This window comes from Talpa occidentalis, unplaced genomic scaffold, assembly GCF_014898055.3.
Source record: "Talpa occidentalis isolate TD23 unplaced genomic scaffold, MPIMG_talOcc4v2.1 talOcc4.7, whole genome shotgun sequence".
Classification (NCBI taxonomy): Eukaryota; Metazoa; Chordata; class Mammalia; order Eulipotyphla; family Talpidae; genus Talpa; species Talpa occidentalis.
The window spans coordinates 10,497,859-10,513,342 of record NW_023605083.1 but is presented as its reverse complement, the minus strand read 5'-3'; the positions used below and the strand labels follow the sequence as shown (position 1 = coordinate 10,513,342).

General features: G+C 35.2%; 1 protein-coding gene across 2 annotated transcripts in view; it reads right to left on the bottom strand.

Moving 5' to 3' along the window:
• Positions 1-15,484, bottom strand: part of MLLT3 (MLLT3 super elongation complex subunit) — a 285,529-nt gene that overhangs the window by 94,118 nt on the left and 175,927 nt on the right. For both annotated transcript variants that reach the window (XM_054689447.1, XM_054689448.1), the window contains exon 4: positions 13,086-13,229. In XM_054689447.1, the coding sequence (XP_054545422.1) occupies positions 13,086-13,229 (144 nt within the window). The remainder of the gene's footprint in view (positions 1-13,085; positions 13,230-15,484) is intronic.

Below are 15,484 nucleotides of genomic sequence, written 5' to 3'. Positions count from 1 at the left end.
ATGACCACAGAAATGGACTACATCAAACTAAAAAGCCTGACAACAAAAGAAAACACCACAAAAATTAAAAGGTAACTTACAGAGTGGGAGAAGATATTTGCAGATTACATATCCAAGTAGGTGCTAATATCCAAAAATGTGTAAAAAACTCAGAAAACTCAACAATAAAAAAAATCAAATAACCCAATTTATAAATGGGCAAAGCAACTACTTAGATACTTCTTCCAAAACATGCAGATGGCCCACAGGCACATGAAAAAATGCTCAATGTCACTTTTATAGAAACACAAATCAAAACGACAAAGAGGTATTATCCACTACTGTGGGAATGGCACATATTAAAAAGAACGGAAACAACAAATACTGGCAAAGATGTGGAGAAAAAGGATCACCTGTCCACTGTTGGTGGGAATATAAACTGATACAGCTTTTGAAAATGGTATGGAAATTTCTTAAAGAATTGAAAATGGAAATACCATATGATTCAACAATTCCACTCTTTACCCAAAGAATATGAAAATACTAATATAAAAATTTCAACACCCCTATGTTCCTAACTACATTATTTATTATTGTCAAGTCATAGAACCAACTTAAATGTCAATGGACAGACAACTAGACATAGAATTTGTGGAATATATACTCAATAGAATACTAGTTAGCTTTTTAAAATGATGAAAAGGTGTCTTTTGGGACAAAATGGATAGATCCTGAAGTAATTACAATAAGTGAAATAAGTCAGAAAGAGCAAGATAATTACCAGATGGTTTCACTCATTTGTGAACTATGATTAACTAAAGAAAAATAAACTAGCACAACACAACAAAAATAATCCTTAAACTATGACACACATAGTGGTTACCAGAGGGATGGGGGGCACAGAAGAGGGATTGTGGGTAGGGTGACAACAGGGCATTGACACTAGAGCTTTGGTGGAGTATGAGTTAAGTGGTATGCATATTTGAAGTGTGAAGTTGAACACACAAAATCATAATCTTATGTAAATGAATGGCAAATCAATAAAACTTGATTTAAAAACTATAGGTATAGGTATATTCTTCTCATTTTTATAAGTGAGGAAATGAACCAGTAGAAACTAGTAATTTGTCCAAAGTAATAGAATTCCTAGGCATCAATGCCAACAGCTGATAATATGGTCCATTTCTTAACAGAGTATGCCCTTTTAGCCATGCCCTTTTATTCCCCAAAGAAAATCAGGATAGATGTTCAGAAAATTGACCAGTGAAAAATTTACTACAATCTCAATAATTCATATAGATTTTATTACCTTTGAGCTGATTAATCAAGTATGGAATTTAAATTTGTGCCTGTGAAACTTTCACACCCTGTGCTGCTCTGAAGCAGAGGCACATGTATCTTTAACCACAATGTATTTTCATCTAAAAAAGATAAATGAGAATAAAGATTTACCTATACCATGTTTTTTTAATTAAAAAAAAGTATTGAAATCATAATGGAGGGTATTTTGTAAACCATAAACAATCCTTCAGTAGAAAAATAAAAAAGAATAAGACCAGGATTCAGATAAGATGATAGCTAGGGATAGTGTGGATGGAAACGGACAGAAGCTCAAGAAACTTAATCCTGGGAGAGAGCTGGGGTGGGCAAAACAAATGAATTGCTTCTTTATCAAGAGTAGGAATAAAATTTAGGAAGGAAAAAAATACAGAAGAGGACACAGGAGAAATAGACTCAGAACAAGTTTCCAGCCCTATTCTTGAGCTGAAGAGTCAAATTAGATAAAATGCATTAGATAACGTACTAGGACATAGTGGAAGGCATTGTTATTAATGGTGACTGTTATTAAGAACTAGTGTGGGCCTCCCCAGTGGCGAAGCGGTTGAGCACTGGGTTGCGAACTCTGCATCGCTGGTTCAATCCCTGGCTGCTCCCCGGCCACCGGAGGAGGGTCCCACATGGCAAGCAGACCTCTCCTGCCACCCGCTGCTCCCCTCAGCAGTGTACTTCAGTCCTTCTGCCTGCTCTGGCTCTGGTGAATTCTCTCAACCTCCCGCGCTTCTCACTGTACCCAGTGCTTGTATAAATAAATAAATTAATTAAAAAAAAAAAAGACCTAGCGTACACCCATCATCTGCAGTTCTCTCATGCTCTTTACCAAAGCACTCAGAACTCAAAATTATCAGAAAGGAAAATTCTACTTTATTTAATCTTTACTTTAAAAAATAATAAATCACTCCCCATTGAGTGAAAAATCCCAATAGTGGGGGCTACATTATTCACCTGATCTTTCCATTTTAGTGGCCACTCTTTTTTCAGAGTTAACATGGTCTCATAGTTACTGACCTTTGAAACTTCAGTTTAGCACAATGTTCTTATCAAAAGTCCTCTTGCTCCCTGAAACCAGAACTTTACAAATAACTATAAATGTTGGATAAGAGTGCAATAAGTTAACAACACAAAGCAGAGTGAGAGAATAAAAGGCCAGACTGTAAGTCCGAAAGGACGTGGCTATTCTAAAGTGGAATATTCTAAGAACAAATTTTTAAGGAAGCTTATTGTTTCCCCAGATTAGTCTAGTCCAGATTCTCAGACCATATAGTTTTGTCTTTAACAATCAAATCAGCTTTTTGTCTAGACCTGTAAATAATGTCACCACTATAAATGATTGTCCAGACGGTTCCCTACACAAGTATGCTATACCAATGGGATGAGGACTAGCTGAAATCCATGCTATGTTCCTTTGCTAGGGCTTTAAGGGCAGGGGCACTAATTTCTAATGTGCACAAAGACAGCATGGATACAATATGGATAGCCTTCTGTCTATACAACCTACCCAAACCCATGTCCTGAACCACCATGAGTTCACATTAAGACTGAAATTTATGAGGTGAACTAGATTTTTATTATATTCCATTTTCACTCTAACAATAGTTGAATGGCCCAGTTTGTTTTATGGATAGGGCGTCCTTATTTTAGCCAATCTTTCCATTAATTAAATCTTAACCATTTAACCATTTCACACTGCACACAAGCTCTCAGTCTATCCTATAACGGGATAGAAACCAAGAATGACATATACAAAGACAAATTATGTAACCTACACCTGTAATAATTCAAATCCATAATAATATAAATTTTTCTAAACAATAGATCATATAAGGCCTACTCAATCACAGAAAAAATGGATCATGATGCTTCCATATTGAGAAATACTCTGAAATTGGTGAAAAGTCAGTCCTTTTGTTTTTAGTGTTGTCTACAGTCTCTAAGTACTAAGCCAGTATCTTTCATTTTGAGAAGTTGAGAGTCATAAGGAGAAAATAACAACAATACCAAAAAAAAAAAAAAAAAATCCCAAACCACAAAGAACACATTACTGGAAACTTCTTAAAAACCAACCAAAATTTTTACATCAGTCCTCTGAAGTGTGAAGACAGCTTTTTGAAGAAATAAGACAAAACCACAGTTTAAAACCTAAGCAACTTACAGCTAATATATTAAGTTCAACATATAAATATCACATTATTTTAAAATCAGGCAAAAATGAGATTCCTTCTTGTGCCTAAAACATGTTCTTTCCAGTAGAACATGATTATGATGTCAATGTCTTGAAATAGAAATACTTTCTAGGTAATACAAATCATAGTTCAAAACCAAGGCATAATAAAACCCTGTAAGAACAAAAAGGTCATTTCAATAAATGAAACAATCATTTGCTTACCATGTAACAACATGCTACATTTTATTTAATAATCTCAAATTGGAGGAAGGAGATGTCATGTTTATTTAAATTTACACCCACCTAAAGGAGCAGATCCAAGAACTGAATGTGTGCCTTCAAAATTCAAGTCAAACACTCTATCACACCATGGCTATGGAGCGATATAAAAGTTGTATTAAGCCAGCTGCCATTTATCCTCAGCCTTCAAAAACGAATTGCAAATATCTAATAGGCATTTATTATTTTTAATTGTATTATTCTTATTGAGGGAACAGTGGTTTACAACATTGTGTATGACTCAGAGGTGTAAATTCATACCTCTTCAGATGCATGTCCCCACACCAAACCCATCACTGCAGCATCAATGATTCTGCATCCTAATCTTAATTCACTGGGCCTCCTCTACCCTTTGCTCAGGCATTTATTTCTTAAAGTGCTATCTTTAGACCCGAATCACTGTCAAGTTTTCTTTTAACTTCTAGAACAGAAAAATGCAGAATATAAACTGTTTTCCACTTAGTATCACAGTGCATGAACCAAAAAAATATCCAATAGGTCAATTAAAATAGACAGTCGCCCTCATAAGCAACTTCTTTACCATTCTAGAATTATGGCACAGACACAATATATTAAATTTCCTATGTAGTTTTGAAACAAGTGCATGATGAATTACCTGATCCTAAGAGGGAGAGAGAAATTAAACCAACAGAACCAACAGAAATTAATGGTAACATTTTGACATTTAAAAAGAACTGTTCAATTTTTTTTAAATTTGAAATTCACCAAGATTTCCATGCACTGATTTGTTTTTCCTTTTCTATTCATAATTTCTTGGCATTCTCTGCATTTGGGGTTAGAGCTAGAGGCAGGGCTCAGTGATAGTTTTCTTTCTGATATTACAGCATTTCCATTCAAATCTAAATTGAGGCTCCTACTTAAAGTCAGCTAAACTGCTCCTGCTGGGAGGTCTGCGGAAGGACACGTGGCACACCATCCAATAATGCAGCTTAACCCCGACAGGACATGCGAGCTGCCTAGTACACCCTCTGCGGACATTTGTCTGTTATATTTCTTTTGCATTAGCCTTTGCTCAATTTATGCAACAAGAGTATTTGAGGTTTGGACTGGGCGAAAAGTGTGCCCCTATTTTTCTCTCCCTACTGACAAGGTAAACAAGTAACTGAGAAGGAAGGAACAATAAGATTATTTTATACCAGATTTTTTTTTGTATGTATTTTCAAAAGTCTGTAACTGTTTTGCAATCAACTTATGCAACTTTCAGAAGACATTAAACCACAAAACCACTAAATATGATGGGAGGACATAAATAACTTTCCACTATCGTGACCAGGCTTTTCCTAAAAATTTATGAGATCATTGTTACATTTGGAATGAAGACTCACAACTCAGACATTCTATCCATCATTGATATGTATGTTCTACTTTTATGACTTAATTTTCCAGACTTGGGTGGTGGGGAAGGGGTGGTAAAAGACATAAAAAGGAGAACATACAAATATGACAGAAAATTAACCTCAACTCTGAGAAACAAACTAAGAGAAGCTGCCTGCTTGATCCTATGTTTATTTAAATAAATCACCCTTTATCAGTGCTAGTAGAAAAAGAGCAGCATCCTTTTATCTTTCTAGGCAGATGATTACAGGATGATATAGAATCAGAAAATAACAAAAAGACACACTTGTTCCAAAATGAATATCCAAAAAAACCCAATGAAGCTGTCCAGTAACAGCCACTAAAATAAACTTTTCTGTGTTATTTCCTTTGAGTAATTTTTAAAATAAGCAGTCAACTATCCATCTCTGGGCACTGTTGAGATGAGTTTGCCACAAAAGCCACTTATATTTTTAGAAGCCAGAGTCTTGACAAATCAGTTCCTAAGAACATAATTTGTTACACATTGAAGAAAGCCTGAAAACACAGACTTTGGTTAGAGAGGCTTCCGTATCTTTTTGTAACATTTCCAAATGTAAGTATGTGGGAAGAGTACCCATAAATTTAAGTTGAAACTGAAACACTTAGAATATTTCCAATTTAAAATACATTAAAATGTGGTCTTTGAGAGGAAATGAAAATGACTTTTAAACATATGAAAAGATGCTCATCATCACGCATAAGAGAAATGTGAATGAAAAATGAGATGTCATTTTTCACTCATCAGTTTTTGGGGAAAATGTTTAATAAATCACCATGTGGAGAAACAGGTACTTTCACCCATTGTTGATGCAAGCATAGAATAGTATAACCTCTTTGGCAGGCAATTTGTAAATGCCTATCAAAATTTAAATTCCCTTCTGCCTTGGAGGCACAATTTTACTCCTAGGAATTTATCCTACAGATAAACTCATCCGTGTGCACCAAGAACTATATAAAAGATTATTCACTACAGCTTTGTTGTTGGCTAGAGACTCATTCTATGTCATTTTGCATCTTATACACATTTACCTATTGCCAAAAAATTAAAGTTTGCATCTTATACACATTTACCTATTGCCAAAAAATTAAACCCACCAAGAAAAGGAAAGGAAATACAAAACTATGCTGTGCAAGATTCATTCCAGAACCCTATGAAAACATGCTAAGTTAGGTGACTTGCATTGATGCAGCTGCATTAGCAAAAGCTTCTTACCATAAGATCACTTTGGCCCTTTACTAACCAAAACTCTTTGTTAGGGGCCCATGGTGGACATGAATCCCACTTCACAATAAGCAGTGTTTCTGAATGATTCCAATTTATTCCTTGCAAAACGTATCACTCATAGATACACACATATATATGTAACTGTCACTCTGGAGAACAGGACTGCATTATGCTGCAGACTGAAAGCATGTTCCCCATGTCTTCTCCAGAAAATCTTGCCAAATGGGCGTCTGAAATGTCCTATTGAAACAGGTGGTGTCTGAACAGAATTGGATTTCTGCCTGTAGAAACCCTAGCTTTAACAACTGTAGTTAGTTTTAATTTTCAGTCCTCAAAATTAACTGCTTGCCAGTGATTCAGAAATAGACAGAACAACGTGTTTAGACTTTGCCCTGTTTAATTGAGGAAAGAAAGAAAAAAATACCCACCAACATCATACCACCAACCCATAAAGAACAACAGAACCAAAGCAGACCACTTGATTTCTAGGCCAAAAAAAGAAGCAGCTGTAAAATAAACTCAGTTGTCCAAAGATGTTTGCCCCTTTTGTGCTTTCTTCATAGAAGCACCAGGATGCAGCAAGCTTCCTAAACATTCTACTTAGGAAATCTTCCAAGGGCTTTGAGAAACCTTTAATATGCTAGAAATTTAGAATGAAGGTTGATAAGAACTGATAAGTTTCCTAATGAAGAGCCACATCTTAGTGAAATAAGCCATAAGGAAAAGAAAAATATCAAATGGTTTCACTTGTAGGAGAATATAGGGGAACCAAATAAGAGATCAGGAAAAAATTAACAATAATAATAATAACAACTACTACAACAAAAACTAGCAGGCAACCATAAAAAAGAAACATTTTGAGAGGGAGGGGAAAGAAAAGGGATCAAATCAGGGGAGAGAAGAGCACAAGGGACTATGGTGATGGTTAGGGGTGAACTGGTGGTGGGAATTTTACAGGGAATACACAATGATGTAAAAGATACAAATAAAAAATAAATAAATAATTTTAAAAAAAGATAATCCAAACATATCAGTTTTCTCTTTATACAAGTAAAACACAGAATATAAACTTCTTCATTAAAGACATCATGGGAACTACACAGGTCCATCAATGTGTTGCTCATACTAAATCTAGAGTAGTTTACCATAAATAACAAGTCTTTTCCATAGCACTTTCAAGAACTTGATATATAAGTGGCTAAACATCCTTTGATCTTCTAAGCAAGCAAACAAAGGAACTAAGGGGCTATTTCTACTCTGTACCACACATCATGGTCACACATTACCAGTGAGAAAAATACTGTCTCATTCCTTTCATAGATTATTAAGTGAAAGTCAAAATGATTTAATATCTTTCCTGGAGTAATTCTGTTGGAAAAAGATCTAGAGATGAGGTTTTTATGTAAATCTGCCTGATTTCAAAACTTTTCCATTTGTATCACATTCCCTTGCAACAGCGTATCCAGAGAACTGAGTTAGAACAACAAGTTTAAGTCATAGGACATACACTACCTAATATATCTTTACTTCGCCATCACCCAAAAGACAAACTTATGTTCTTTCAATCGGACATAATGGATGTCAAACCCTAACACCAACCCTAACATAAGGAAAGTCAAATCCTCTGTAGTTTTGCGGTGTGACTGAATTCCAGTTACTAAGCAGGTGATCAAATACACTGAGAGAAACTCATCTATGGTGACCGCAAACCCTAAAAAAAAAATTCTAGAATCCTGAAGCACATATCTGAAAATCACTCAAAAAATACTCATTGGGAGCCTCCCTGGTGGTACAGCGGTTGAGCGCTGGATTGCAAAGCTCCCCGCAGCCCCTGCAGCACCAGTTCAATCCTCGGCCACCAGCGAGGGTCCCACATGGCGCGACAGACCTCTCCTGCCGCACCCACTGCTCCCCTCAGCAGTGTCATTCATGAGTCTGCCTGTTCTGATCCCTCCTCTGGCTCTGGTGAATTCTCTCACCCTCCCGCGCTTCTGACTGTACCCAGTGCTTGTATAAATAAATAAATAAATCTTTAAAAAAAATACTCATTGGTTCATTTTTTTAATGGAAAAGAAACAAATATCTTATGGAAATGAGAGGTGCATCTCAAAGGGGTACAATGGCCATTTTGATTAAAATTTAAGGACAAAGAGGTAAGTCTTACTTTCAGTAGTTTATTGCTCACTATCCTCTACCTGCACAAGCAGTCAAAGAATAAATAAATCTCAAAATAAAGGCAATCTCCTCCCAGAAGTTCTTGGGTAGTTCTTTCCCAAATTCTGATCCCTACCTGTCTTTTTCTGACTTCATGCCTGATAGAACCTAGGTTCTAAGTCAAATCTCCAATTTCCCTAGCAAGCTCCAAAGAGTTCTCTCATTTCGAGGAAACTACTTTCAGAGTCTTATAAATGAAATCCTTTTGCATTTTAATAATCTCAGAAAATAAATCTTAAATACAAATGTGCCCTTCCTACAACTGCTTTTCTTTTTAATATGAGGGAACTATTCAACAGAAGATAGGGTACATTTCTTCCAAGGGAGAAATACATCAAGATTTCTTTGAGATTGTTTAGAAAGGAGTGGCAACATGAGAGAGAGTGAGAGAGAGAGAATCAATGAGGAAAAAGAATGCCATTGACAAAAAAAAAGTTGTTGTACAGTTATAGGTTTATAGATTATGAGATAGAAAAAAATCTCCAAGTTTTCATGATTCTTTTGGCAAAAAGTTCTTTGGAATCATTTTCTTCAAGGAACTGAAAAGTATTTTTTCTAAGATGCTGCCAACTCTAAAAACAATCTTTCTGGTCTCTTGAAAGCCAAATTCAACTTTTAATGGTGCTATGTACTTTTGGTTTCAAAGAAAAAACTGAAAGAGAGGAAAACATTGCCAACACAGTGAGTTTACTCCACTCATGCCTCTCGTCACATAATGCTTTTGCACTGTACATGCTGCATGCTGCACCCTGTCTCACATTGCACATAGAAAGAAGGGACCCTTTTTTTCCTTTAAAGGTGGAACATACACATCCATGTCACACATGTAATGTTTTAGTAAAAGGAACACAGTACTCCCTCTCTTACCCTAAAACCTAGTTTTTTAGAAAGTCTGCCTAAAGAAAAACAGTCATAAACATAACATTTCTAATAGCTACCAAAAGCAAAGGCAATGAAAACAAAAATAAACAAGCAAAACCACAATACACTCAAAAGCTCTAGAACATTACAACAAAGGAAATCATTAACAAAACAAAAAGGTAACCTACTGAGTAGGAGAAAGTATTTACAAGTCATGTATCTAATATGGACTCAATATCCAAAATATTTAAAGAACTCAAACAACTCAACAACAAAAATGATTCAGTTTTAAATGGATTGAGTATCTGAATAGATATTTTTCCAAGGAAGACAAGAAGCCCAACAGGTATATGAAGGAGCTCAGCATTACTAATAGTCAGGGAAATGCAATCAAAACCACAGTGAGGCATCACCTCATATCTGTTAGAGGCTATCATTTGAAAGAGAAATGATTATCAGCGTTGAAGAGAATGTGGAGATCAGTGAGATCATAGACTGGTGCAGGCACTCTGGAAAAAAACACAGTGGTTCCTCAAATCTTAAAAATAGAAGTACCCGGCCTTCCCGGTGGAGCAGCAGGTTGAGCGCAGCGCTGTGAAGCTGTCCGCAGCCTCAGCAGTGTGGGTTCGATCCCGGCCAGCCGGCAATAATCCAACATGGTGCTGCAGACCTCTCCTGTCACACCCGCTGCTCCCCTCAGCAGTGTATTTCTGTCTCCGCCTGTTCTGCTCCCCACTCTGTCTCTGGTGAATCCTCTCACCCTCCCGTGCCTCTGGCCTGTACCCCAGCTCTTGTATAAAAATAAATAAATTTTTTAAAAAATAGAAGTACCAAGTGATCCAACAATCCCACAAATCCAAAGGAAATGTGTAAAAAAGGAAAAGGGGGGCAATATCCAAGAAATATCTGTACTCCCAAGTTTATTGAAGCACTACTCAAAATAGTCAAGATATGGAAAAAACCTAATTGTTCATCAACAGAAGAATAGATAAAGATGTAGTATGTGTGTATCCCATACTATATTATATATATATATATATATTATGTAGTATTATATACTATATAATAGGAATGTTATTCAGTCATCTGTGACAATGTAGATACAACCTTGAGGGCATTAAGCTAAGTAAGCTAAGTTGGACAAAGAAAAATATGACATATTATTATTTACATGTGGAATAGAAAAAGTCCAAATTCATAGAAAGAATGGTAATTGTCAGGGTGGAGGTGCATGTCAAAGAGTATGGACTTTCAGTTTTAAGATGAAAAGTTCTGGGGATCAGCATGGTGATTAAAGTTAATAATACTGAATTATATACTTGAAAGTTGCTAAGAGTAAATCTTAAATGTTCTCACCACAAAAAAGAAATGGCAATTATGCAGGTGTTAGCTAATGCTATGGTAGTAATCATTTTGCAATATATAAGTATATCAAATTAACAAGTTGTACACTTTAAACTTACACAATGTTATAAGTCAATTATATCTCAATAAAGCTGAAAAAATTTCTAAAATAATTAAAATGATTCATAAGTTTGTAACACAATGGTAAACTGAATTAATACTAAGGCAATGATAAATGTTTAAATGTCAGGTAAAACTAGTACAAGGTTGCCAAAAGTCTAGATTTAGACCAAAAAAAGTTTATTTAGTCTACAGATTTTCACATGTCCATAAAAAATTAATCTTGCTATATGAAATGAATAGTCTCTGAAATTACTATCATTTTAAGTGGATTTTTAAATTTTAATTTTACTAAGAAATTCACTGGAATCAGGCCCTTAAAGAACCTAAGTCAAATAACTGGTGTGCTTGCATAATTCACTTTTCAACTTATTATCTTAGCATTGTCAAGACACAATCTAAGTCTAATAGAAAAAAATCAGCAGGCTTCACACAGCACTTAAAGAAACACAAAAAAAGAAAGTTAGAAGCTGAGGAGACTAATTCTGAGATAAAGGCTGAGTGGAGCAAAAGACAGAAATGTACTAGAGACCCTATCAGGATATAGCACTGCACTCTGCTGAAGTCTCCTGATCTATAACTTTCTCTACAGCTCACAAGAAACCCATGAGTATTCTGGGACTAAGTGGTTGTTTTAAAAAGTTCTTGTGTCGTATTTACTTTATCCTAAGACCCTTATCAGAAGTCTGATGCATTCAAATTCCATAATTCACATGCTCCAATTACCTACATGCCCAGAAGGAATAATCAGAAACATAAAATGCCACCTTCATAAAAAGAAAAATAATGAGAATAATTAGGATATAAAATGGACCACTTCATTTTTAAGGGCATAGTTAAAGGTAAATAGCATTGACACTGTGCTCTTGATATCCATAAAAAGAGTAAAAAAGGATATTTTTTTAAAAAACCACTTCCTTAATAAATACATAATAAATCCCTAACTTTAAAATGAGTCATATTACACAATCTCATTTCTTCATTAAGATGCATTCCCCCATAAAATACCATAAATGGTGGTTCATTTCCAAATCTAGCCCACCAATACCTATTTAACCCCTATTTACTGTTATGAATTACAGTATGAAATGAAATGTGGTAGAGACTTGCAATGCTTCCAACAGACAGTAATTCAACTGAAAGGACTGGAGCCTAGCAAAACAGGATGCCAAAAACCAGGGATACTACATAATCCAAAATGTTCATACAATTTTACAAATATATAGGTGATTTTTTATGAGACAGTCCACAGCTTTCCTGAGGTTCTCAAAGGGTTGTCCATACCGCCATCAAGGGAAAGATTGTTTATATAATGTCAAGTCCAGCTCTTTCCTGTAAAATCCTCACGTGAAGTTTATCAGTGGACTGGGGCATCTTGAGGAATGTCTACACATCCTTACTGCAATGATTAGTTCATAAATGCAAAACTAGCAAAAAACCTTTCAGCAAAACTGAGTGAAGGTGATTCTAGAGTAGAGAACACACTTTAATATTTTATGGCGTCTGAAGTGCCCATGTAAGATGGCACAGGAAGCTCACCTGAGGTGAAGATAACTCAATGGCACCCACTGTTAAGTAGATTTCAACCAGTCAGTACTGTTTGTCTATACAGCTGACTTAGTGGCAAGTATATTTTCCATATGTCTAGGTTTGCAAAAATCTTTCCCCCTTCTGACCAAATCACATGGACAAAAAATTTAAAAAGTAAAAAAAAAATCTTTTATCTATGCTCAAACAAAAATGTGTACCTAAGTAACCCAAATATATAATATGGATGCATGAGTACCCCTTTTCTATTAATTTTGACCAAGAAAATTTGGACAATGACTCATTTTTACATAATTTTTAATGTGACTTGCAATTTTACCCAGTTTCTATAAACTGACAATAAGAAAGTCCAGCTGTTGTTCTTTTCTTAATTTAGGATAGTCTAATGGGTTTTTTTGGGCTTTTTGTCCAACACTTGTTGAAAATAAACTTGAACTGCATAGACTTAAGGACTAACCAACTGTAATTTCAGACTCATGCTACTTAAAATATTAGTTTATCTCTTCATCTCAAATGAGTCTACAGCTAAGCCATTATGATACTTCATCTTCTTCACATCTTTCAAAAAATTATCATACTTAACACACTAGCAATTAGTTCCTATGGGAATGCTTTTCACAAGGCAGTGCCACTTACCCCTCCTGCCTTCAGCAACTTTCTTCTAAAGTCCTCTGTGGGGTTGTTAAAAGTCAGCTTTTCACAGCGGAGGTGATTCACTGGTGGATGGCCTTCAAGATGCAGGAATAAGTCATAATCAAAGCGGACTTTCTTAGGTTCTTCCTGGAGGTTACAAAGTTTAAGAGAATAGAGTTAGACACAAATAGAAATGGAAAAGGCTAGGGTTTACTCCTCCGAATGAATGGAAAAGACACAGACATTTAAAAGCTGTAATGTCAAGAGGCAAAATGGAAATATCTGATGAATTAATTTCATGTGCCAGAGAAAATCTAAAAGAATAAACTCATCATTTTCCCTGCAACATCTCGAGTGGTATGACAACACCAACAGACACCTAACTAGAAACCTAAGATACCCTCACAGATATTTCCTCCCTTTCTTACTTTACCCTATTTCATCCCACATCAAGGGTTGCCATTTTTTTCTCCTAAATACGTCCTAGATTTTTTTTTTTTTTTTGGCATAATCCCTCTAACCACTACTTCCATTACTCATTGCCCAAACTATTAAGAACTTCCTTCTCTAGTAGGTCTTCTTATTCCCGGATAAAATATGTTCAACATTTTCACAGGTCAAATGTACTATATGAAACAAATGTTCACTGCTTAATTACAATTTCAACAGCTTCCAATTGTCATTAGGATAAATATCTAAGCTGAATGTCATATAAAGGATTTTATAAACTGACTTTTGACTTCACATCAGCCCACATTCTTCAATTCATCTGATGGTCCACTGCTGTTGTCTGCTCCTGATATCACCCTCATGGTAGGTTAATGCTGAGTTTTATCCTCGCCTAATGTTACTACTTCCAATGCCTGCTTTCATCCCTCTAAGTTCTGTTTTATCTAGGTAATTTCTACTCATCCTTCTTCATTCAGGTTTCACTTTGGGAAACATTGCTTGAATACTAGTCCCTCTCCTCTCCTCTGCTCTCTATGCATCTCTCTTCTCTTTGCTACATCTTAGAATAGCTGTATTCTTATTATTTCCCTTTACACTGGGATAATTATAGATTCTTGAAAGTAAAAACAATGGTTGAATGACCATTGTACTCTCGACAATCATTTTAGTGCATGCATATAGTATATACAAGGAAGCAAATATCTGTGAAATTAATTTTTTAAAAAGGTATTTTCTGAACTAGGAGGATAAGTGTGTCACATCCAAGAAAACACTATAATTTCATGATACCCAAATTCTAATTCTAAGCTATTATTTCAGGTGATGAAACATCTAAACATCTCTACAGTGATTCTTAAGCATCCAAGATAAAATGGATACTGAGGGTAACAATAACATGAACTTCAACAGTCATCTCACTTAATTGTCATGACTCTGCTTTGGGTTAGTTAGAAAATTAAGGCATTTAGAATTTGTCATACTGCTTTTTATAAAAATTCCTTGTTTATTATGGATATTAACCATCTCTGCTCAGTTATCATTTTTCAGTTTGTTATTAACTTGTCATTTTGCTTTTTTAATCAATGTTGTTTATATCTTTAATAATATCTTCATTGGGAAACAATTTATTAATGAAAAAAGTCACTTTTAAAGTATACAATTTAGTGGTTTTTAGTATATTCACAGGAGTAAGAGACCATCACCGACCATCAAATTTCAGAACATTTTCATCATTCCAAAAGGAAACCTCAAACTCATTAGTAGTCATTCTCCGTCCCCCCCAGTCCCTACATCCTTTGGCAAGTTCTATTTCTGTTTCTGTGGAATTGCCTATTTCAGACATTTCATGTAATCACAGGAACACATACAGAAGACACATACAAAATGAGGACTTTTTGTGACTGAGTCCTTTCAGAAAGTCCTTTCAGAAAGGACTGAAAGGACTGGGTTCTGGGTTCACACTTTGTTCCTTTTTATGGTTCAATTTTATGTATACATCAGGTTTTGTTTATCCATTTATGAATTAATAGACATGTAGGCTGTTTCAACTTTTTGGTTATTGTGAATAATGCTGCTATGAACATTCATGTAAAAGTTTTTGTTAGGACACATATTTTCATTTCTCTTGGGCACATACCGAGGAGTAGAATTTCTGGGTCATGTGGTAATTCTATGTTTAACATTTTTAGGAACTGCATTACTGTTTTTCAGAGAGGCTACATTTTAAAATCTCTCCGGGTCAGTTTTCTAGCTTGTAATTGGGAGTGTAAATTGGAAACCTTTTGGAAGACATTTTGGTGATATCTATCAACATACTTAACTTTATTTATTTATTTTTAAAAAGATTTATTTATTTATTTATTTATTTATTTATTTATTTATACATACATACAAGCACTGGGTACAGTCAGAAGCGCGGGAGGGTGAGAGAATCCACCAGAGCCAGAGCAGGG